The 25,717-nt window shown below is 43.7% G+C and overlaps 1 protein-coding gene across 5 annotated transcripts in view; it reads left to right on the forward strand.

Annotated features, from left to right (window-relative positions):
* Positions 1-2,236: 2,236 nt before the first annotated feature.
* The window catches only part of LOC132817023 (myc box-dependent-interacting protein 1), a 158,301-nt gene continuing 134,820 nt past the window's right edge, over positions 2,237-25,717 (forward strand). For all 5 annotated transcript variants that reach the window (XM_060827014.1, XM_060827016.1, XM_060827018.1 and 2 more), the window contains exon 1: positions 2,237-2,331. In XM_060827014.1, coding sequence (XP_060682997.1) covers positions 2,251-2,331 — 81 coding nt within the window. In that variant the 5' untranslated portion in view covers positions 2,237-2,250. The remainder of the gene's footprint in view (positions 2,332-25,717) is intronic.

Consider the following 25,717-nt stretch of genomic DNA (forward strand, 5'->3'; position numbering starts at 1 on the left):
GGAGTGCCAGGCCTCTAGGAATTCTCTGGCATGTCTTTGCTTAGCCTGTCCCAGGATAGATGTGTTGTCCCAGTGGAAATGGTGGCTTTTTTCATTCGCGTGTAGGGCTACGAGGGAGAGAGGATCGTGCCTTTTTGTGGCTAGCTGGTGTTCATGTATCCTGGTGGCTAACTTTCTTCCTGTTTGTCCTACGTAATTCTATCTACAAAATTCCATGCAAGGACTGCCACAAACACTACTGAGGAAGGTTCAGTTTTCTCCAGATGGGGGCAATATATCAGCATAATTTATCTTTGAGACACAGAGACCAACCTGGCACGTCTCCATTGCATGCTGCCTTCTCCTCCACCCCTTCCTGTAAATAAACTATGTATTGAGACTTATTTCTGATTTAAAACTCAATGACTTCACAATTCTTAATGTAGCAATAAAGTTTCTTAATGGGGACCTTTTAAAATGTCTTTCATAAACACCTCCCATTATGACTAAAATCTATACTAAATCTGATGAAATCATAAGAATAATTTCATATTCGTAATACTGTTAAAATTGTTACAATTGGTGTGGTGCAGTGAGTCAGTACAAACTTGTTTGTGATTCTGTGTGGCAGAACTCCATGGGGTGGCAAAGTGGTTAGCACTGATGCCTCACAGTGCCAGGAACTTGCGTCTGATTCCAGCCTTGGGTGGAGAAATCTGCGTGGAGTTTACATGTTCTCCCTTTGTCTACAAGGGTTTCTGCCAAGAATTCTGGTTTCCTCCCACTGTCCGAAGATGTGAAGGTTCATAGAATCCCTACAGCGTGGAAACAGGCCATTTGGCCCATCAAGTCCACAATGCCCTACTGATGAGCTTCCTATGCTGTATCCTATCCCTGTAATCTTGCATTTCTCATGGGTAACCCACATTGCTTACACAACCCCAGACAAGATCGGTAATTTGTCATGGCCAATGGGAGGAAACTAGAGTGGCAACACAGGGAGGATGTGCAAACTCCACACAGAGAGTCATTGGAGGCTGGAATCAAAGCCAGGATCCTGGCATTGTGAGGCAGCAGTGTTAACCACTGAGCCAATGTGCCGCCCAAAAAAAGGTAGGACTTCATCTCCGTAAGGACTGTTTGGTGGATTGTCCATGTTAAGACTGTCCTGTAGTGTCCAGGGATGTGCAGACCAAATGGATTAGCCATGGGAAATGTGGGACTATGGGGAGGGGGCTTGGTTCTTGGTGGGATGATCTTCAGAGGATTCTTGCAGACTCAATTGTCCAAATATCCTCTCTTTGCACTGTAGTGATTCTAAACTCTCCAGTGTGGACCAGTGTCCATTTATTTGATTGATTTATATCCATTTTCTAACTTGAATGGTGCAGAATTAAATTAGTTTTATTAGGGCTGCTGTGATGTCTAATGTCCCTTTGTCTATGAAGTGTTAACGGATCTTTCAGGTTCCCATAACCAGTTGCAGTGCATCTCCTTGAAAGATATGTATGTTTTTCACTGTCCTCCCTCTGTGGTGCAGTCCCTTTGAACATTGCTCTAGATTCCATTACCCTCTCTCTGGGTGGTATAGACACTTTAAGGACCACCTCAGATTTAAATGCCATTTCCTGGAAGAACAAGCTAACAAAAGCTATCGCATGTTCCTATGCACTTCAACCTGGGGTGTTGAGATCCCTTTTTAAGCGGCGTGGCCTCTTTAAGTGCTCTCCTCCTGTGGGAGGTCCGGCCCCTTTAAATCCCATCCACCATGGGCGGTTCCGTCCAAGTAAACCCCACCCAATATGGGCGGTACCGCCCCTACAAGCCACGCCCTATATGGGCGGTACCGTCCCATTAAATCCCGCCCCCATGTCGGCAGTACCGTCTCACTAGACCCCGCCCACAGCACGGGCAGTCCGAGTAAACCGCATCCCTGTGGGCGGCACTGCACCATTACACCACGCCCACATAAGTGATGCCGTCCCATATGGGCGGTGTCATTTCAATAAAACCCGCCCACCATGGCGACACTGTCTCGTTAAACACCGCCGCGTGTAGGCGGTGTCTTCCCAAAACCCCGCCCCATGGGCGGCACCGTGCCAGTAAACCCCGCCTCCTGTGGGCGCATTGTCCCATTAAACCCCGCCCCCAACCGCCTATAGGGGCGGTGCCGCCCCAGTAAGTCCCGCCTTATGTGGGCGGGGCGGTCCCTTTAAATCCCTTCGAACGGTTGGCCCCGCCCCCCCCCTTCGCCCGGCTCCAGGAGGGAAAATGGCGGAACCAGGGAAAGGAGTGAGCGCCGGCTTCATCGCCAAGAACGTCCAGAAGAAGATTAACCGGGCGCAGGAGAAGGTGAGCCGAGCCGGAGGGGTTGGGTTTGTTCACCTGGGGGTGCGATTCTCTGTGCGTCACCCCAGGGGTGAAGGGGAGCGGGTCTCCCTCGAGCTCTCCCCAGGGGCCTGTGGGGGTGATGGGAGAGAGTGTGAGGGGGGATGTGTTGGGGTCGGACGGGGGACGGGGGTGGTGAATGGATGGAGCCGCCACTGCCGCCCTCCAGCAACCGCGAGGTGGACGGTCTCCTTCAGCATCGCGCTCTCGGCCTGTCTGTCCCCTGCAGTCTGGGGGAGGGAGGGATGGATGGTGACTGGGGGTAGGAGTGCTGCAGGAGGGTTCATCCACCCTCCCCATACCTCTCCCTTTATTGTGGCGGGGGGAGAGGGTCAAAGATGATGGGGTTTAGTGTTTCGTTCTCTTTCCTCTTGCCCCTTTCGTTCTCTTGGCTTCTCACCCCTCACTGTGATGAGTGAGGAGAAGGGCTGCTTTTTCTTGGGTGTGGGGTATGGTTCCTAATCTCCCTTAAAGATGTTGAAGGGGTTGCTTTTTCTTAACCTTCTCTTTCTGGTGGGGGGTACTCTTTAACCACCTTTATTTTCTGGGTGGGCAAAAGGAACAGGATGTTTTTTATTATCTCCTCTCTATTCTCTGCTGATGACTGTGAAGTGTGTGCTTTTATTTTTTTTGTGTGGAAAAGAGGGTCCTTTTAACCACCTTTTTGAGAGGGAAGGTGGTGTGCATTTCTCTCCTGTCATCCTGTATTCCATATGGCTAATCCACCTAACCTGCCTATTCCTAGATGCTGTGAGCAGGGGAAACATGAGGTGTTGCCTTACTTGCCTTGCCTGGGGGATGGAGGAAAGGGAGTTATTCCACTCTAGTGCCTCCTGCCCCCCCCCAAAAAAAATCGTCTACTTTTAATATTGTAGGTCTGAGATAGAGGCGCAATGTTTTTTATTCATAAGCAGGCTGGTCTGTTGTCTGAAGAATAAATCTTGCTTTATCTTTAAGCCTTGTGCATTTCAGCTCTTCTGAATGGCTTTGCATTGCTGTTTTGAGGGTTTTTGCTTTTTTCCCCTGGGTAATGAGTTCCACATCCTCATTCCCCACTTTTGCAATTTATAAGCAATCTGGTTGTTGACCTCTGTGCAAATGGAAATAGGTCCTCCCATCTGCATTGTTTGTGCCCATTTTATGTGCATCAGTTAAACCTCCTTTGCTTCCAGTATTCCACAGAGATGACATGTCGTAATATTAATTGTCCAGTAATCCAGAGGCCCTTGTTAATGCTCTGGGGACGATGGTTCTAATCCATCCACAGCTGCTAGTAGAATTTAAATCTAGTCACTAAATCTGAAACAGAAAGCGAGTTCCTGAAGCCTATCACATGGAGACAAAATCAAATCTTTTCATCTTGCACTTATCAGGTTCAGTATAGTTGGCATACTGCCTGCTGAGACTGGTTGACCAGCCTGTGCTTGGAAGACTCACCACGCCGTGCTCAGTGTTACATGTGGTTCTAATATTAGACAGCATTTACTAAATAATCTGTCCTGTGCTTAGAACTGCAGCAGAAACCAATTTATGATTCAGTTCTGTTTGTGGTTTCATGAGCTTACATACCCTAGAAGCGAAATGTATAGCCTGTTTTAAGTAGGCATACAGAATGGGAGCTGAAGTAGGCCTTTCAGCCTGTACTGCCATTCCCTGTGATATGGTTAATCATCCAACTCAGTGTTTTGTTCTAGCTTTCTCCCTATACCCTTTGTTCTGGTTAGTCTATATATATATATATATATATAGAACTCTAACTCCTTCTTGAAAACATTTACTGTTTTGGCCTCAACTGCTTTCTGTGGTAGAGAATTCCACAAGCTCACCACTCAGTGGGTGAAGAAACTTTTCATCCCCTCAGTCAAATAGCCTACCCTGTAAACTGGTTTTGACGCCCTGGTTATTGGAAACACCCTCTGTGTTTACCCTGTATGGTCCTGTTAGAATTTTATTAGTTTCTGAGATCCAAAGGCATTAGCCAGGATGTTGTCCTTTTCCCAAGCAGTATACACGCCTGGATTGAGAGCCAAGATTGACAGTCAACTATTCCTACATCTCGACACTTGATGGTTAAATAAATGAGTGCACACTCGTGCTGTGTAAATTGGTGTTCCCTTCCTTTTTCCAAGTCTGGTTTCATGTGTCCTTGTCGAGGTTTGGAAAAAACTTTGTTTCCCTTTTTGCCTTTGGACTCTGTCCATCTCACACATTATTTAAGGTTTGTTTCATTGTTTTCATCAATGTAAACTCTCTTCCATTGTGTTGAAAACCAATCTGGTTCACTAACATCTTTTTGGGCAAAGAAATCTGGCAACCTTACTTGGTCTGACCTACATGTAATTCTAGATCCACAGTGATGTAGTTGACTCTTAACTGCCATCTGAATTGGCCTAGCCAGTCACTCAGTTTAGGAGCAGTTAGGATGGATAATAAATGTTTGTACTATAAGTGATGTCCTGAGCTTATGAAATAATTTCTTTTAAAACCCTATTCAATCTTTCCTCGCAAACAAAATTTTCTAGTTCAGATAATCTTCTGTAAACCTTTTCTAGTTGGTCATACAGCACAGAAATAAGCCTTCGATTCCACCAGTCCATGACAACTGTAATCCCAAACTAAACTAGTCCCACCTGCCTGCTCCTGATCCTCATCCCTCCAAACCTTTCCTATTCATGCACTTATACAATGTCTTTTAAATGTTGTATCCACACCCATCACTTTCTCAGGGAGTTCATGCCATACACACACACACACACCACCCTCTAAATAATTTAGCCATCATGTTGTCTTTAAATCTCTCTCCTCTCACCTTAACATTGTGAGCCATAGTCTTGAAATCCCCAATTCTAAGAAAAAGGCAACTAGCATTAACCCTATCTATGCCCATCATTATTTTATGCATTTCTGTAAGATTGTCCCTCAACCTCTCGCTCCAATGGAAAGGTTCTGACCCTTTCTTTATAACTCAAAACCTCCATTCACAGCAACATCCTGGTAAATCTCCTCTGAACCCCCTCCAACTTAATATCCTTCCTATAACTGGGCAACCAGAATTGGCCCCAGTATTCCTGATGTGGCCTCATCCATGTCCTGCATAACCTCAACCTTACTTCCCAACTCCTATACTCAAAGGATTAAGCAATGAAGGCAAGTGTGCTAAATGCAGAATGTGATTTTTATTTTTTGGCCATGGCTGCTTTTTTCCATGTTCCCTGGACTTGGCTCCTCTTTTCTTAACCTGCATAGATAAGATGGAATTTCCAGCATCTTTAAAAGTTTCTGGGTCTTCTAAAAACCTTTCCTATTTACATGTTTTAAATCTCTGTTTTACACTCCTATCCCACCCAGTTCCATTAGGACTGAGCCTGGAAAAGTCTGTCTTTATGGAGTCCCTAGTGTGCTATTTGTGTTAAATACCTGTAGTGTTGTATGGCTGGAGAAATGAGAACAGCTGATGGGAGAATAATTTGTCACCCAGTCTGCTGTATGTGTACTGTGTGTTGGGGATTAAATGAATTATGCAGTGGGTGACTGATTTGTCGCAGTCCAATTTAGGGGAGCAATAAATTGTGCCACACAAACCCTGAGTTATTGACTGTTTATTCGTGAGCTCACGGGGGGGGGGGCAAACAAGTTAGCTTAATGGTCAAAGTCACTCCAAGATACAGAGAGTTGTGTGGTTAATAGGTTACAATCATTTAACAATTAGCAAACTGTTAACTGCAGTATAATGAGTAAGCAGGCAGTTTGTCCAGTCACTAGCCCTAGTCATGTGTCTGGACAAGGTTGGCTAGTAGTTAAGTATCAGTATACAATAGATTCTTGTAAAAGAAGAACACTCCCATGTTGGGAAAGAGTTTCACTATCCTGTGTTGCTACAGCTACAAAGTCAACCACCTCACTGAGCCTGGCAATGTAAAGCTTAACAAGCAGACATGGAAATGAGATTTAAAATGGTTTTCAATCTTTTAATATGTGACAAGATGGCTGCTTTGGTTATAACAAATCTCTCATACTGTGATAGCCATTGCTGTATTTTATGTTCTTGGTTTTATTTGATTCCATATATTTGTAAAAGGTTTTCGTTAGTTTTCATCAAAAAAACATGTAATATCTTTTACAAGACCATTTTACCTTTTTGAGTTGGTTATACAGTGTTGTAAGCTATAAGCCAGATATATATTGTCCATAAACCTGCAGGTGTGGGAGGCTTTCTCTAGTCCATCCCACTTCCCTTGGGTGTAAGTTGAACCTTAAAAATGACGTTTTCTCTTGCCCCTGGCTGAAATGATGACTGCATTGTTGCTTGTCAGTGCCAACAAAAAGAATACTCATTCAAACCCTCAAATCGTGTAATTTGGTATGTTTATGAAATGTGAGCTTGCAGTCTGCAAAAACCCTCGATATTTGCAGATGAGCTTTTCAGAAATTTCTGTAGCTAATATTGAGTAAAAAATGAGGTCTGCAGATGCTGGAGATCACAGCTGCAAATGTGTTGCTGGTCAAAGCACAGCAGGTTAGGCAGCATCTCAGGAATAGAGAATTCGACGTTTCGAGCATAAGCCCTTCATCAGGAATAAGAGAGAGAGAGCCAAGCCGGCTGAGATAAAAGGTAGGGAGGAGGGACTAGGGGGAGGGGCGATGGAGGTGGGATAGGTGGAAGGAGGTCAAGGTGAGGGTGATAGGCCGGAGTGGGGTGGGGGCGGAGAGGTCAGGAAGAGGATTGCAGGTTAGGAGGGCGGTGCTGAGTTGAGGGAACCGACTGAGACAAGGTGGGGGGAGGGGAAATGAGGAAGCTGGAGAAATCTGAATTCATACCTTGTGGTTGGAGGGTTCCCAGGCGGAAGATGAGGCGCTCCTCCTCCAGCCGTCGTGTAGTTGTGTTCTGCCGGTGGAGGCTTTAATCTCTGATAGGGCTAGGAAGAACTGTTTGTTGAGTTTGTGGATTCTTCTGTAGATGAAGAACAGCAGGGGTCCTTTGCAGGTCTGAGACCAGTAATGTCAAGATCAAGACCAAGTAAGAATTTGTACACTGGTCCATTGTGTTCAAATTTGCACCTCCTTGACTATAAAATAGATGGCACCTAGCCTCATTTACAAGTGTTTCTGGTGTGATTTAAGATAAATGTCTCAGGTTTAATTTGAGTTAATTAACCTTGGTTGTGACATGGCATGCTATGATTTTGTAGATTGGGCCTATAGTATGGAGGGTTTATTTTCAGCTGCCTATTGGGAGCAGTGACCATTTGACTGGAGAATTGCCAGGCAATGGGATTGGACTTTGACTCCAAACCCCTGTAGTTGAATTAAAAACTGAAAGCTATGGATTCTAAGTTAGTAACAAAAACAAATTGCTGGAAAAGCTCAGCCGGTTTGGCAGCATCTGTGGAGAGAAGTGAGTTAACATTTTGGGTTCAGTGACCCTTTCTCAGACCCTTCCTGTAGTTGAATTGCCTGTTGAAAGTCTTCCAATCTCACTTGCAAGGAAAATGTTCATTCCCTTTGGGAGGTATCAATCCTGATTTTTGTTTCATTTGGTTGATTTCTTTTATTGACAATAGAATATTCACTGGGGTATCATAGCAAGAGTCCTTGTGGCAGGCGCACTGCCTTTTGGAAAAAAACATGAACTGGAAAGTGCTGAGTTTGGGAGCTGGTAATTATAACTTCCCAAAGGATTGTTGGATATTTTGGGTGGAGGTGATATAACTCTTGCACTAGTTATGAATAATATTGTTGCTATGTACTGTGAATGATCTGATGTGCTCGATTTAAACAAAAGCGAAGTGAATAGTAACAGAGTCAGCCAGTGAATTGGAGACTAGCTGGAATTTGTATTTTTAAATTTAGTGCTAAGCTACAGCAAACACTGTCCTGTGTGTACTATAGGATGTAAGAAAAAGAATATCATTGTGCTAGTGGCTCAGAGAAGGCTCACTACTTCCAGGTGATCAGGGTTGAACATAGCAAGGGTTGGATTTGTTGAGCCTGTACCCATTGCAGTTTGGTAGAATGAAAGATGATCTTGTTGAGACATCAGATGCTAAGATTTGATTGGAAGAATATTTCCACATCTGAAGTAGGCTATAATTGAGGGGTACATTTTTAAGCATAAGAGATCTTTGAAAATCTGAGAATTTTTGTGGTGTTGAGTGGAGTTTGCTTGAAAAATACAGAAGACTGAGTAGGATAATTTTTAATAGTTGAGGATTACAAGACCATAAAATGAGAGCAGTATTGCCCATTCAGTCCATTTGAAACTGCTTTGCTGTTCAATCGTGGCTGATAGGTTTCTCAACCTGCCTTCTCCCTGTAACCCTTGCTCCCCTTACTAAACAAAAACGCATCTGTCTTAAAAAATACTCAATGACTATGCCTCCACAGCCCTCCATAGCGATGAGTTCTGCAGGTTCACCACCCTTTGAAGAAATTCCTCCTTTATCTCAGAAAGGATCATGCCTTCACCCTGAGGCTGTGCCCTTGGGTCCCAGTCTCTCCTATTATTGGAAACATTATCTTCACATCCACTCTCTTCAGGCCTCTCTGTATTCTATAAATTCAGGAATGGACAAGTGAAGTTGAGGTCTTTTCATAATCCTCTTGAATGGCGAACCAGCCTTGAAGGCCGTTATGGCCTACACATGCTCCATGGTCCTGTACTCCAATGTAAACTCTTGCAGACTATCCATTCAAATATTGTCACTCTTGGTATAAACTCAGATTTTTGTTTGCTTGTTTCTGTGCAAATCTCTGCAATCACTGTTCAAATGATTCTGGTTACATATTGTAGTGAAGAAAGGAAGTAAACCCTCCACAGCGTGGTTCCCCACTTGAACTTTGTTTTAATTTTTTGCAGTTTTGCACAAAATGTTAAATACTCTTCATGAAAATGAGACTTGGTGTGTATAATGTTGGTTGTTGTGATACTGTTTGCAGTGGAATTTGACTAATTGCTGGTAGTTTACATGGCTAAATGTTGCTTTGTGTTTCCAAGTATTGTAATACTTGTAATGTGTGCCTCAGTGGCTAGCATTGCTGCCTCACAGCACCAGGGATCCAAGTTCAATTCCAGCTTCAGGTGGGTGACTGTGCAAACTCCAGAGTCGTTCTTCCTGTGTCTGCGTGCGTTTCTTCCGGGTGCCCCGGTTTCCTCCCACAGTCCAAAAATGTGCAGGTTAGGTGAATTCGCCATGTTAAAGTACCCATAATGTTCAGGGATGTGTAGGTTGGGTGCATTAGTCAGGGGTAAATATTAAGTAATACAACAGGGGGATGGGTCTGTGTGGGTTACTCTTTGAGGGATCAGTCTGGAATTATTGGGCCAACTGGCCTATTTCCATACTGTAGGGGTTATATGATAGGCTGTTTCAACTGGATAGACAATCTAGGGTAGACACTGCAAATATTACAATGCGGTACCTAGGTAAAATGCCCTAATGTGAAACAGACAAACATGATTACGATGGGCCTTTTTTGGCCTTGAATTTCTAAAGTGCATAAACAATAATATGAAGCCATCTTGTGTGCAATCCTTATTGGAATGTAGAAAAAATTTGCAGTGGAATGGCAAAATTGAGGTGATGAAATCTGCATAAATCTAAAGTATTAGCCATAGTACTTGTCTTGAGATATTTCATCACCACTTATTAGGCAGGGCAAGAATTAATGTCTTTTCCAGGACTGCCATGGTCTCAGTTCTTATGAAGTATGCGTGATTGTGCTGAAGTATTTAGGAGTAGGAGTTAATCTTATGTTCCTAATGCAGCTGAGATTGTTCCTGGTACTATACAAAGGCTGATTCCTTCATGATGATTTTAATAATTGGTGAATTGAAAGCTGCTTTTTGGAGTGTAAATTGTCAGAGTTGAAATGTAAAACAGCAGTATTATGTTATGTACTCATTATCTTTGTATAATTGGAGTGCAACGCTATCTTTTCAAAGCAGCATGGGTGTTTAACAGTTGTCAGATTCATCGCCTCTAGTCAACATTGAAAATTTGCAACTGCTTCAAGCTTTTCACTCCATATTATAGCTGGCTGAGGTTGATTTCCAGGATAAATATAAGCCAGTGCAAAGTCCTGTGCTGTTGAGCCATAAGACCTTTCCTCCATTTTACAACATCGCATAGTTTCAGGCTTGTGTGAAAGATGTACTTCAGACAGTGCATCACTCTGCTTGGTACCGTAATTGGAGCATCAATGTTATATCTTCAGCCTCTGAGTGGGACTCTGAAACTATTGCTATTCCTTGTATGCCAGGTCAGCCTTCAAAAAAGTAGCCATTTGTCAAAGACCAGTTTGTTAAAAATGCCGCATAGTGCAGAGCAGGTGTCGTCATCACACTCCTATAATGTAGTGAAACCTGAACGCGACTTGCTGACACATGCTAAAGAAATGCCATCAGCAATGCTTGGACTACATTCTTTAAATTCATGAAGAATGCCACTGAACAAATTTTAGCGTTCTTAAAGTCGACTCCTGACCGGCAAAAATCATAGCGAGTTTTGAGAAGATTTGTAGCTCAGGTTGAGGTCCTGGATGCAGGTTTGCTTGCTGAGCTGGAAGGTTCATTTCCAGACGTTTCGTCACCCTATAGGTAATATCTTCAGTGGGTGTCAGGCGAAGCACTATATATGATTCCTGCTTTCTATTTATGTTTGGGTTTTGACTGGAAATGACATAGCCAACCCAAAGAAACCCAAACATATACATAGAAAGCAGAAATCATGTACAGTGCTTCGTCCGGAGGCCCACTGAAGATGTTACCTAGTAGGGTGACGAAATGTCTGGAAATGAACCTTCCAGCTCAGTGAGCAAACCTACATCCAGAGGCAAAAATCAATTTTGGTGGATTAGATTCTGCATGGCTGGAAAGCATATCCCTTGAGTCAGAGATGTACAGCACAAACAGACTTTCGGTCCAGCTCATCCTTGTTCTTCAGATATCCTAAACTGCTCTAGTCCCATTTTCTATCATTTGGCCCAAATCCCTCTAATCCTTCCTATTCATGTACCAATCTAGATGACCTTTAGATTTGGTAATTGTACCAGCCTCCTTCACTTCCTCTGGCAGCTCGTTTCGTGTACACACCATCTTCTGCATGAAGTTGCTCCTCTGGTTCTTTCCAACTCTTTAGCCTTAAACCTATGCCCTCCAGTACTCTGGGAAAAATACTTTGGTTATTCACCCTATCCATGCCCCTCATGATTTTATAAACCTTGCCAAGGTCACCCCTTGCCTCCAGGAGAAAAAAGCTCAAGCTTATTCATCATCTCCTTTAGGTCAAACCCTCCAATCCTGGCAGCATCCTTGTCAATCTCTTTTTTGATGGGTACATGAGTAGGATGGGTTCAGAGGGGTAAGGGCCAAATGTTGGCAACTGGGACTAGATCAGTTTATGATATCTGATAGGTAGTTGGCGCAGACAAGTTGGATCAAGGGGTCTGTTTTTATGCTGTACATTGACTGATTCCTGATGAAGGGCTTATGCTCGAAACGTCGAATTCTCTATTCCTGAGATGCTGCCTGGCCTGTTGTGCTTTGACCAGCAACACATTTTCAGCTGTGATCTCCAGCATCTGCAGACCTCATTTTTTACTCTTCTGAAATTACCCTGTTTGAGTGAAGTTACCAACTTTGCTATCCTTGTAGGTCTTGCCTCATGGTTCTTTGTTTTCTCTGAAGATTGCTGCAGGGTATGCACACTTCTGACATGTTGATTTCAAAGATTTTTCCTGAGAAAATCTTTTGATCTGCTAACTTATCTCAAATGTGTTCAGTTTCGAGAAGCTTCTCTGGCACTTGTCCAATGAATTGACCAAAGCCCGATCACCTTATTTAACCTGAGCCAGTGAAGTTTTACTGTGAACTCCCAAATGCTTCCATCAAGTTGTAAACAGCTGCATTCTATCCTCCATTTAAGGTAATATGGTGCCAGTATGTCTAGAGATACCATTCCACTCCTTTTATTTGGTTAAGTAGGAAACTGCAGGTCATAACAGGTCCGAGCTGCAGGTTTAGCAGAGGTCAGTTTAAACTGGTTCTACCAAATTCCCAGAGTGTTTGATTGTGGCTCTTAGAGACAAAAAAAAGCTGCAGATGCTGGAATTCAAAATAGACGGACAGGAGGCTGGAAGAACACTGTAAGCCAAGCAGCATCAGGAGCTGGTGAAGTCGATGTTTCGGGTGTAACCCTCCTTCGGCCCTGAAAAAGGGCTACACCTGAAACTTTGACTTCTCCGCCTCCTGATGCTATGGGGCTTGCTGTGTTCTTCCAGCCTCCTGACTGATTGTAGCCCTTAACCAGTGTCGTAGCCACTTCTGTTGCTGGCCACCTGGCCATAAACCTCTGCAGCTTCACTGTAGAGCTCTTGAAGTGGGGTAGTATTGACATTTACTGACTGGAAGCAAGCCCCTCCAGTCTCTTCAAAATAGCAACAACTTGTCTATCAAACTATTACTGAGTTCCCAGCACAGTGACAGTGTGTTTTGGATCCCGTTACCTGGTCGATTGGTCCATCCTGTGCTGGAAGATCGGTGGGTTGAGAGCCTACCTTTTCAGTCATAAGAGCACTTGAGTCAGAAGCTTGTGTATCCATTTACTTGAAACACAGTGGGCCTCGCACCTGGCAATCCTTTAAAGGAGCAGAACTAATTTATGCAACTTCATTGCTGGCTTGTAGTGAGCACCAATTGCCAACTTAAACCATTTTTTCCCTACAGTATTTATTTTGCAGTGCAAGTGCTTTACATTATATTGTTATAACTGTCACAAAGTGCCAATCCTTTGAGAGCTAAATTGGTAATCCTTTGAGTACTGGAGACCGGTGTAGTTCAGTTGAGATGTTAAAAACTTTTTTGCCTGGAAAAAGGGAACGTGGTGACATCTCTTCAAGCTAGGCACTTCAGGAGCAGATTCAGGGTAATGAATAGAAATGTAGGAACGTCCTTAATGTGATTGCCAGGAGAGTGAAGGATGGAAAGCAGAAAATGGAATTGAGGTGTAGATCAGTTAGGATCTTGGGCTCACAGAGCTGAAAGGCTGTCTCCTGTTTCAAGCTTCTTTATTAATGCTTAAATTCGTGTGCAATTGGTGCAAGTCTCTGGCGGTTTATATGCAGCGCATCATTTTTACCCACGACAGTGATGCTAATGTCATTTGCCCATCATTTTACAGTCCACGTTGTTTGAAGTCTTGCTCCTAGAGATGTGAGCATAATGTGTTTGGACACTCTCTGGCACTTGTCATTTTCATGATGGGGAAGTGTTCTACTGTTAGAACTACGGATGTGACTAAATTGAACCTGTTTTAAGTGGAAGTGAAAAATCTTTCCTCTTTTAAATAAAGAACAGTTCTTGTATTTCGGTTGACCCCTTGCTTTATTAAACAAAATGTGAACCATTGGTTGTGGATAATTTTATTTGTTATTTTGAGATAGCCAGTGGTAGTACAGATGAGTAGATTTTTTTTAACTTGGTGTTAGGATCTGGAAGATGCTGCCTGAAAGGATGGTGGAAGTAGATTGAACCAACTTTCAGAAGGGAAATGAAGATAAATTTGATTGAAAAAAACAATTATTGCCATTCTGTGAGAACAGGAGAGTTAGGCTGGTAAGGATAGCCAATGACCTCAGTAGTATTGCTAGACTCTTAATCCAGAAACTTTAATGTTCTGTGGATCTGGGTTCAAATCCTGCCATAACTGATTGGAGTCCTATCTAGCATATAAGATTGTTATGGTTGTTGGAGGTTGCTTTGCAGGAATTCCTCAGGGTCATGTTCTACACCCAGTCATCCTCAGTTGCTGCTTCAACCATAATGGACCTTCTCTCCATCATAAGGTCAAAAGTGGGACCATTTGCTGACTGCAATGTTGAGGTCTTCAATGGCTCTTCAGAAGCTAAAGAAGTCCATGTTCAAATGCAACAATATCTGGTCAGTATCCAGACTTGGGCTGACCAATAAATAGCAAGTAACATTTGCACCACTTAAATGCCAGGCAATGACCATCTCCAATACAAGACCGTCTAACCACTGTTGCTTACATCCAATGGTGTTATAATCACTGAATCCCCCACTATTAACATCCTTGGGACTACATTGAGCAGAAACTCAAACTGGCTTCACCTTGTAAGTACAATCTCTACAAGAGGAGATCATAGGCTAGCAATTATGCCGTGAATAACTCACTTGTGGGGAACCCCCTCCCCGTAGGAAAGATGTTAAACTTAAAGATTCAGAAGAGATTTACAAGCTTGTTGCTGTGATTGGAGGGTTTGAGTTGTATGCAGTGCAATCTAGGCTGGGGCTTTTTTCCCTGGAGCATAGGAAGCTGTGGGGTGACCTTATACAGGTTTATAAAATCTTGAGGATAACGTAAATAGCCAAGGTCTTTTTTCCCTGGGGTGGGGAAGTCCAAAATGCGAGGGCAGAGGTTTAAGGTGAGAGGGTAAAAAGGACCTAAGGGACAATTTTTTCACATGCAGGGTGGTGCATGTGTGGAGCAATTTGCCAGTGGAAGTGTTGGAGATTGGTACAACTGCAACATTTAAAAGGAATCTGGATGGGAAAGGTTGAGATGTGGGCCAAATGCTGGCCAATAGGTTTTTGATTGTCAAGGAAATCAAGGGTTATGGGGAGAAAGCAGGGGAATGGGGTTGAGAAACTTTATCAGCCATGACTTGAATAGACTTGAAGGGCCAAATGGCCTAGTTTCTGCCCCGATGTCGTATGGTCTGAATGGAACTGATTAGTTTAAGGTATCTGGTGCAGATGTGTTGGACCCAGATATCTTTGTCCTTGTTGTATCCTTTGACACTCAAACAGGCACAATGGTCCAAATTGATTCCACTTCTGTGTATTATCTGGTCCTCCTACTTTATGGTTTATAGTCACTGTTTTCATGTGTGGATAGTGAGAACTGCAAATACTGGAGAGTCGGTGGATAGAGTGGAGCTGGAAAAAGCGCAGCAGAAAAGGGAAGTCTGTTTCAGGTTAAAGTTTTCATCTGGTTCTGATGAAAGGTTCTGACTTGAAATGTTGACTCCCCTTCACTGCTGCTTGACCTGGATGCTTTTACTGGCTTCAGTTTTTATCCACCCATGTTTTCATGAGTAACAATGTGTAAAAGTGATCATTTATTAAGATGTTTTCTTTGTGAATAGTGTTTCAAATGCAACCTCCCTCTGTCAGCCAATGAGATGATTTCACTCTGAAGTAATGTTTGACCAGATGTCCGTCTTTTGCCTCTGGGCTGCTTGTGCATCTTTTTCCCCCATGGAAACCCATTTGAATCCACTTTCTTTCAGCATCTGAAGTTCTTTAAACCCTCTTGAGTTGATCCTTGCATGGATTTTCTACTGTTTTGGTTACACCATTGAGTTACATCTGGAGAGTAACAACATGTATAATTGCTACTTGGGTGTTTATTGAAACCTTCCAAGCTTTGGAGGCTTTAGCAAAACCTTCTCAATGATCTTGAGGCTGTTCGGATAGATTTCTTTCAGAAAATAAATACACTGCATTGTTCCAATTTACATTATACTTGAGTTATGAGTTCAGTTTTAGCATTCATGAGATGTGTGCCATTGGCTAGGTCAGCTTTAATGACTATTCCATCTTGCTTTTGAAGATTGTGATCTGCCTCTTTGAACTGCTGCAATTGTTTTTGATGTAGGTAGACAGTGTCAATAGGGAGAGAATTCCAGATTGTTGACCCAATAGTGTTGAATGAATTAGTTCCAATTCGGGTGATGAGTGACTTGGAGAGGAACATGCAGGAAGTGATATTCCTATATATTTGCTACCCTTATTCTTAATGATAAGGTTGCAGGTTTGGAAGATGCTGTCTAAGGAGCCTTCGTTAACTTCGGCAGCACGTATTGTAGATTGTGTACACTGCTACTACTACTGAACATAAGACCATAAGAAATAGGAGTGGAAGTAAGCCCATTTGGCCCATCGAGTCCACTCCACCATTTAATCATGGCTGATGGGTGTTTCAATTCCACTTACCCGCACTCTTCCCGTAGCCCTTAAATTCTTAATCTTGCAAGGAATTATCAATCTCTGCCTTGAAGATACCCAATGTCCCTGCCCCCACTGCACTCCATGGCAATGAATTCCACAGGCCCGCCACTCTCTGGCTGAAGAAATGTCTCCTCATTTCCATTCTAAATTGACCCCCTCTAATTTTAAGGATGTGCCCACAGGTCCTAGTCTCCCCGCCTGATCAGTTTCCCAGCAACCACCCTTTCGAAGCCATGCATTATCTTGTAAGTTTCTATGAGATCTCCCCTCAACCTTCTAAACTCTTAACAAGTACAATCCCAGGATCCTCAGCTGTTCATTGGATGCTAGACCGACCATTCCAGGGATCATCTGTGTGAATCTCTGCTGGACATGCTCCAGTGCCAGTATGTCCTTCCTGAGGTGTGGGAACCAAAACAGTATTCTAAATGGGGCCTAACCAGAGCTTTATAAAGTTTCAGTAACACATCATTACTTTTACATTAGAACAGTCTTGAGATAAATGACAACGTTACATTTGCTTTCTTAACCATGGACTCAATCTGCAAGTCACCCTTTAGAGAATCCTGTACTAGCACTTCTAGATCCCTTTGTACTTTGGCTTTATGAATTTTCTCACCGTTTAGAAAACAGTCCATGCCTGTGTTCTTTTTTCCAAAGTGCAAGACCAATTGCTCACATTGGTCCAAAAATGGCTGATGAAATTCATTCTCCTAAACTGTCTAAATCTTTCTGGAGCCTCCCCACCACCACAGAACTACCTGCCTGTCCACATAACTTTGTATCATCGGCGAACTTCTCCAGGATGTCCCCAGTCTCTTTATCCAGGTCGTTATAAAGTGAACAGCTGCGGCCCCAACACTGAACCCTGCGGGACACCACATGTCACCAGCTGCCATTATGAAAAAGAACCTTTGATCCCAAGTCTGTCTTCTGTCAGACAGCCAATCCTCAATCCATGCTAGTAGCTCACCTCAAACACCATGGGCCCTCCTCACCTTACTCTGCAGCCTCCCGTGAGGGACCTTATCAAAGGCCTTTTGGAAGTCGACGTAGATAACAACATCCATTGGGTTTCCCTGGTCTAATCTACTTGTTACCTCTTCAAAGGTTCTAACAGGTTTGTCAGGCATGACCTCCCCTCACTAAATCCATGCTGAGTTGTTCTAATTCGACTCTGCACTTCCAAGAATTTAGAAATCTCATCCATAACATTGGATTCTAGAATTTTACCTACAACAGAGGTTAAGCTAATCGGCCTATAATTTTCCATCTTTTGTCTTGATCCTTTCTTGAACAGGGGGGGTTACAACAGCAATTTTCCAATCACCTGGGACTTTCTCTGACTCGTGATTATTGAAAGATTACAACCAATGCCTCTGCTATTTCTTCAGCCACCTCCCTCAGAACTCTAGGATATAGCTCATCCAAGCCAGGAGATGTATCGAGTTTTAGAACTTTTAGCTTTTCAAGAACTTTCTCTTTTGTAATGGCCACCATACTCAACTCTGTCCCCTGACTCTCCTCATACAGCAGGGCTACATGATTATTTCTGGATGTGGTGCCAATCAGATGCTTTGGGTCCTGGGTCCTCTGAGCTGCTCTTGTAGCCATAGTAGTAATCGCAGAATGTTGCTCGTTTGAGGGCTGATGGGCAGAGGAGATTGTGTAATGTTAATGCCATTTAATGTCAAGATTGTTAAATTCTTTAAAAATGCTTGTTGCCTGCCATTTGTGGCATGAATGTTACTTGCCCCTTGTCAGCCCAATTTTGTTATCCAGGTCCTGCTGCATTTGGGCATGGGTGATGACAGTATCTGAGGAGTTGTGAACATTTGTGCAGCCATCAGTGAGCTTCCCTGCTTCTGGCCTTCATTTAGAGGGAAGGTCTTTGAAAGAAGTGAAATGGTTAGGCCTGGGACTCTACTGAGGCACTTCAGCTGAGATACCTTCAACAAACAAGATCATCATCCTACCACATGTTACTTGATGGCAAGGATTTTCTCCTTCCCTTTGGACTTCAACTTTTTTGAAATCCATGTTTCAGCTAAGGCTGTGATGACACCGGGAACTGAGTGGCTCTAGCAAAACCCAAGTTGACTGTCAGTGAGCAGGTCATTGTTAAACAAGTATTGCTTAATGGCACTATTGATTCTTTCAACGTATTCCTGATAACTGAGGGTAGACTGGGAGCCAGGTTGGATTTGTTCTGCTTTGTGTGCAAGAATGGCGGCACGGTCGCACAGTGGTTAGCACTGCTGCCTCACAGCACCTGAGACCAGGGTTCAATTCCCAACTCAGGCGACTGACTGACTGACTGTGTGGAGTTTGCACGTTCTCCCCGTGTCTGCGCGGGTTTCCTCCGGGTGCTCCGGTTTCCTCCCACAGTCCAAAGATGTGCGGGTCAGGTGAATTGGCCATGCTAAATTGCCCGTAGTGTTAGGTAAGGGGTAAATGTAGGGGTATGGGTGGGTTGCGCTTCGGCGGGTTGGTGTGGACTTGTTGGGCCGAAGGGCCTGTTTCCACACTGAGTAATCTAATCTAATCTTAAAAAAAATGCCTGAGCAATTTTCTATATTGTTAGTTAGATGTCAGTCCTGCAATGGGAACAGCTTAGGGATACAGTAAGTTCTGGAGCACTAATCTTCAGTATTAGCCTTGGAATATAGTCAGGGCTTAGTCTTTGCAATGTCCAGAGCCTTCACCTATCTTGATATTACAAAATGGAATGAATTGAATTGACAGAAAGCTGGTATCTGTGCTGGGAAGCACGAGGGGAGGCTGAGGGGTGTAAATGTTTCAGCCGCCTTATTTTGCACTGATGTGCTGCACTCCCCAGTCACTGAAGGTGATTTTGTTTTGGGGCATCTCCTCTGGAGTTATTTAACTGCCCTCCACTATTTACAATTGGATGTGGCAGGATTGAGTTTACATCTGATCTGTTGGTTTTGGAATTACTTAACCCTGTCCATCATTAGCTGCTTATACTTTGTTTTATAACTTTATTGCTTGACACTTAATGTTTAGGTATGGCTGACGTCGCCCCTGGCTTGCACTCTTCACTGAACCTTGGCTAGATACCCTGAATTGATAGTAATGGTAAAGTGGGAGATATGCTTGGTTTCAGGCTGCAGATTGTGTTGGAGTGGAAATGTTTCAGAGCAATTGCAGTGGATGTTTGGTCTTGAGTTGGTAACTCTGTTTGAAGTCTATCCTATTCACTACTGTGGTAGTGACAAACAGCTTGATGGTTGGGGGTGGGATCATTGTGAAGACAGGACCTTGTCTCTCGGGACTGTGCAGTGATCACTTACTGATACTGTTCTGGACAGTAACAGCTGCAGCAGCAACTTAAGGATGGAGTCAAGTGTGTTTCCTTTTTTTTTGTTGACTCCCTCACACCTCCGTTCCATACTACCAACTTCTTTACTGTCTCAACTTAGTCTAAGTGGTGGTATGTTTAGTCCCCACTCAAGAGTAAGTTCGGCACCATTGGTGTTCAATTTGAAGTATTGATTCATCAGCGAAGGGGGTGGTGGCGGCATGTGGCAGTCAGCAAGTTTCATTCCAAATGTTTAACCTGATACCATGAAATTTCATGGTGTCTGGAATCAATATTGAGGATTCCCCAGGGCAGTCTCTCTGAAGTATTGTTCTCTCACCTGTTCAGGGATGGAGATGGTGATAGTGTTGGTTGAGACATTATCTGTCTCAGGTATAATTCTGACTAGATCAGGCTGTTGTTTGACTAGTCTGAGACTATTTTAGCACTAGCCCCCAAATGTTGGGAAGGAGGACTTTGCGGGGTTCAATAGGACTGAGTTTGTCATTGTTATTTCTGGTGCCTTGGCTGATACTGGGTGGTCTGTCTGTTTCATTTCTCTTTTTTGAGATTTTTAAGCAGCTGGTACTGTTGTGTTGCTTGTCTCATTTCATAGGGCAGTTAAAAGTCAACCACATTGCTGTCACTTGTAGATCAGTCAGGTAAGGACGACAGCTTTAATTTCCCCAAAGGATGCTACTGTACCAGATGTGTTTTTGGTCTACTGAAAATGGTTGGTTTCATGGCAATGAATTCCACAGGTCCACCACTCTGGCTGAAGAAATGTCTTCGCATTTCTGTTCTGAATTGACCCCCTCCAATTTTAAGGATGTGTCCACGGGTCCTAGTCTCCTCGCCTAACGGAAAAATTTTCCTAGCGTCCACCCTTTCCAAGCCATGTATTATCTTGTAAGTTTCCAGAAGTCTCCCCTTAATCTTCTCTACTAAAATGGTTTTGTGGGCTCCTAATTCCAGACTTGTTTTTTTAAATTGATTTTGCACTCCACCGCCTGCCATGGTGTGATTTAAATGCAGGGTGCAGTGGAGGCCGGGACGCTAAATGTCTTCAAGGCAGAGATTGATAGATTCTTGATGTCTTGAGGAATTAAGGGCTACGGGGAGAATGCTGGTAAGTGGAGTTGAAATGCCCATCAGCCATGATTGAATGGCGGAGTGGACTCGATGGGCCGAATGGCCTTACTTCCACTCCTATGTCTTATGGCCATCAGAGTTTCAATTCAAGGTTTCTGTTAAATTAAAACTCACCTGCCGTGGTAGGCTTGCACCATGGTATCCAGGATATACCTTGGTGTCTGGATTACTAGTCCAATGACACAACCATCTCCTCTACGTGGCCTTAGATCTGTGGCTTTTAAAGGACTTTGCCATGATGGGGGAAATCTGTGTGCTGCTGGAGGGTAGTGGTAGGGTGTTAAATGACTTTCACATTGTCTTCTGTTGGGGTAGAGAGGGAAGAGGAGAACATGGGTACAGAGGTTGGGAAGATGAATTGAGGTTCTTGTGCAGATTGACATGGGGAGTAGGGAGGTATGTGGGTTTTGACAGGATTAAAAGTAGGCATATTTTCCTGTCCAGACTGCTGTGGGAAATGAGAAAGTTGTAGGGTATGCAAGTCAAAGTTTTATTTCTTCTCTACCTACAAGGAAGGTGCAAGAGGACAGCAAAGGTAGTTCCATTTTAGGAGACAGGTGGCTGAGATCAACAAGGGAATTGCTGACTAGTGGGTCGCACATTGGTTGAGGGAAATTATTGGAGCAAATTCAGAAGGAGAGTGTCATAGTCAGATGTACAGCATGGAAACAGACCCTTCGGTCCAACCTGTCCATGCCGACCAGATATCCTGTCAGCACCAGGCCCATATCCCTCCAAACCCTTCCTATTCATATACCCCTCCAAATGCATCTTAAATGTTGCAGTTGTACCAGCCTCCCCCACTTCCTCTGGCAGCTCATTTCATACACTTACCACCCTCTGCGTGGAAAAAGTTGCCCCTTAGGACTCTTTTATATCTTTCTCCTCTCACCCTAAACCTATGCCCTCTAGTTCTAGACTCCCCGATCTCAGGGAAAAGACTTTGTCTATGTCCCTCATAATTTTGTAAACATCTATAGGTCACCACTTAGCCTCTGACACTCTAGAGAAAACAGCCCTAGTCTGTTCAGCCTCTCCCTGTAGCTCAGATCCTCCAACTCTGGCAATATCCTTGTAAATCTTTTCTGAACCCTTTCAAGTTTCACAACATCTTTCCGATAGGAAGGAGACCACAATTGCATGCAATATTCCAACAGTGGCCTAACCAATGTCCTGGACAGCCGCAACATGACCTCCCAACTCCTGTACTCAAAACTCTGAACAGTAAAGGAAAACATACCAAACTCCTCCTTCACTATCCTATCTACCTGCGACTCCACTTACAAGGAGCTATGATCCTGCAGTCCAAGGTCTGTTTGTTCAGCAACACTCCCTAGGACCTTACCATTAAGTGTATAAGTCTTGCTAAGATTTGCTTTCCAAAAATGCAGCACCTCGCATTTATCTGAATTAAATTCCATCTGCCACTTCTCAGCCCATTGGCCCATCTGGTCAAGATCCTGTTGGAATCTGAAGTAACCCTCTTCGCTGTCCACTAGATCTCCAATCTTGGTGTCATCTGCAAACTTACTAACTGTACCTCTTATGCTCGCATCCAAATCATTTATGTAAATGACTAAAAGTCAAGGGCCCAGCACTGATCCTTGTGGCACTTCACTGGTCACAGGTCTCCAGTCTGAAAAACAACCCTCCACCACCACTGTCTTCTACCTTTGAGCCAGTTCTGTATCCAAATGGCTAGTTCTCCCTGTATTCCATGAGATCTAACTTTACTAATCAGTCTCCCATGGGAAACCTTGTTGAATGCCTTACTTGAAGTCCATATGGACCACATCTACTGCTTTGCTCTCATCAATCCTCTTTGTTACTTCTTGAAAAAACTCAATCAAGTTTGTGAGGCATGATTTTCCACGGACAAAGCCATGTTGACTATCCCTAATCAGTCCTTGCCTTTCCAAATACATGTACATCCTGTCCCTCAGGATTCCCTCCAACAACTTGCCCACCACTGAGATCAGGCTCAGTGGTCTATAGTTCCCTGGCTTGACTTTACCACCCTTCTTAAACAGTGGCACCACGTTTGCCAGCCTCCAGTCTTCCGGCACCTCACCCGTGACTATTGATGGTACAAATATTTTGGCAAGAGGCCCAGCAATCACTTCTCTAGCTTCACAGAGTTCTCAGGTCCACCTGATCAGGTCCTGGGGATTTATCCACCTTTAACAGTTTCAAGGCATCCAGCACTTCCTCTGTAATCTGGACATTTTGCAAGATGTCACCATCTATTTCCCTACAGTCTATATCTTCCATATCCTTTTCCACAGTAAATACTGATGCAAAATATTCATTGAGTATCTCCCCCATTTTCTGTGGCTCCACACAGAATTTGAATTAAAGTTTCATCTGGGATTCGCAGTAGGTTAAAATCAACCAAGAGGAAGTGAGGACTGCAGATGCTGGAGATCAGAGCTTAATGTGTTGCTGGAAAAGTGCAGCAGGTCAGGAAGCATCAAAGGAACAGGAGAATTGACGTTTCAGGCATAAGCCCTTCAGCTTATGCCCGAAACGTCGATTCTCCTGTTCCTTTGATGCTGTCTGACCTGCTGCGCTTTTCCAGCAACACTTTTTTAAGCTCTTCATCTGGGATAGTCAGCATATGGGTTTGCCAGAGGGAGGTTGTGCCTTCCACACTTTGAATTTTCAAGGTGGTGATGAGGGTTGTGCATTTAATATATTGTAGGCATATTTAAGCAAGGCCTTTGACAAGGTCTCACATGGGAAATAGATAAAATTTGAGCACTTGAGGTCCAAGGTAACTTGGCAACTTGTTGATACCCTTGGGACATGTTCATTTCAAATTTCACTGGAAATGAGATTTTGATTCAGATTTGAGATTCGTCTGTGTGGTGACCATGACAGCAATCATTGTCATTAAAAACCCATTTAATTCACTAATTTTTTTTTGGGAAGGCCATCTGTCCTTGCCAATCTGTCCGAACTGGGATTCATGTACACAGTAGTATGGTTGACTTCTAGCTATTCTGAGTTAACCTTGCAAGCCACTCTCCTCAAGGACACCTGGGCTTAAGCAGTGAATGCTCAGTTCTCATCTTGCTGCTTCCTCGTTGAGCTGCAATAAATATGGAACTCTTCCCTAGTATGTGTCAGGATGACTGGTTATGTTAAGTGTTTGTCACGCAGTCCTAGAACTGGGGATTTGGCTTTTGATTTCCTTAACTGGGATTATTGATTTTTTTCTCTCTCTGCTGAGAGCTGAATGTCAGCATGGCTGGCCAATTGACTGGCTGAACAGACTGGCCTTAACAGATTGTGGGGTCAGGTGTTGAGAGCGCGAGGCATTTAATACTGGGGCTAGAAAAAGAGGGGAAACATGTTGGGAGCAACACTGTATGGAATTTAATTTTGTCCTAATTTGTTCGTTAGAAGTGCACAGTCTATCTGTTAGTGCAGCTTTGGATTGTTAAAATTGTTGTCGTGTTACTCCTGCTATTTGATCTTGGTGTGCATCTGTTGCATTGCTTTCCTCATATGCAGGGGTCATGTATTTATTTTAGTACCATCAGTTTTAATAGGATAGATGTGTTATGGTTGAGAAGTGGTCCAAAATTAAATTAGTTTTTTTTTAATAAAGCTCTAGCTATGTGATGTGTTCAGTTCCTGGGCTCTAATTTGTATGCACTTCTGGTTGTTTTTCTTATTGCATCAATAATACCACACCATGGTTTGTGATCTGTGTCCTACTTGGCAGTGTTACTTGTAGCAAAAAAGTGAGACTTGTGCAAAGGTGCAAAAGATTTGTGTGCAGCTTGTAACAGTCTGGACTGCTGAAACTGCTTTGTAACCAATGGAGTTGCTGTAGTATAGTCATGACTATAGACATTGCATAACAAGTAACCAGAAATAGCACTAACCTGAAGTCCTTTGTTTTTGTGGAGGATCGATATTGCCTGTGGCACTTTTTGAAACTCCCCCACTTTTTTTTTTGCTTTTAATGTTTTGAAATTGTCAAGTAGCCTTTTCTTATCCATTTGAGTGGCTGAATGGCCCTCTGACATTTGACATCAGGGAAGTGACGTTCAAGTGTTTCATTGATAGATGTCTGGATTATAAACCAAGATGAGTTAGGAGGCAAAGCCCCCATCACCCCCACCTTCATAGCAAGAGGAAGATAAATTGGCAAGTTCAGCTGCAAACATTAATTGGCTTTCTAATCCATGGTGTAATCATTGGGCTGCTAGTCATTAGTTGTAACTTGGCCGATAAGTGTTCATGTAAAGGAGTGGGTGTAAGGAGAGCTGCATGTAAAGTGAGTGTTGGGGGCAGGGTAGTGAAGTGGGGATAGGTGATTCCTGAGGAAGGGCTTATGCCCGAAACATCGATTCTTCTTCTCCTTTGCTGCCTGACCTGCTGCGCTTTTCCAGCAACACATTTTTAAGCTGATCCCCAGCATCTGCAGTCCTCACTTTCTCCTGGGGATAGGTGTAGGCAGGTGGCAGGGATGACATGCTTGGTCAGTGGGAGGAATGAATCTGGTAGGTGGCTAGGGGGAGGGGCTGGGAAGGAGGTTATTTGAAATTGGAGAACTCAATGTGGAGTCCTCCAGGCTGTAGGCTGCACAGGTGGAAGATGAGGTGTTGTTCCTCCACTTTGTAGTTTGGTTTATGTGGCAATGGGGGAGGCCAAGGCTGGTCATGTCAGCAAGGGAGTGGGAACGGAAATTAAAATGGACTGTAACTTGGAGGTCCAGTTAGCTCCTGTGGGTCTGGCTGAGATGCTGAGTGAACCATTCCCTAAATTTAAGTTTCTTCTCCTTTATATAGAGAAGACCACAGTGTGGGTAAGTGGAGTTAAAATGCCCATCAGCC

The sequence above is a fragment of the Hemiscyllium ocellatum genome, chromosome 7 (assembly GCF_020745735.1).
Source record: "Hemiscyllium ocellatum isolate sHemOce1 chromosome 7, sHemOce1.pat.X.cur, whole genome shotgun sequence".
In the NCBI taxonomy this organism is placed as follows: domain Eukaryota; kingdom Metazoa; phylum Chordata; class Chondrichthyes; order Orectolobiformes; family Hemiscylliidae; genus Hemiscyllium; species Hemiscyllium ocellatum.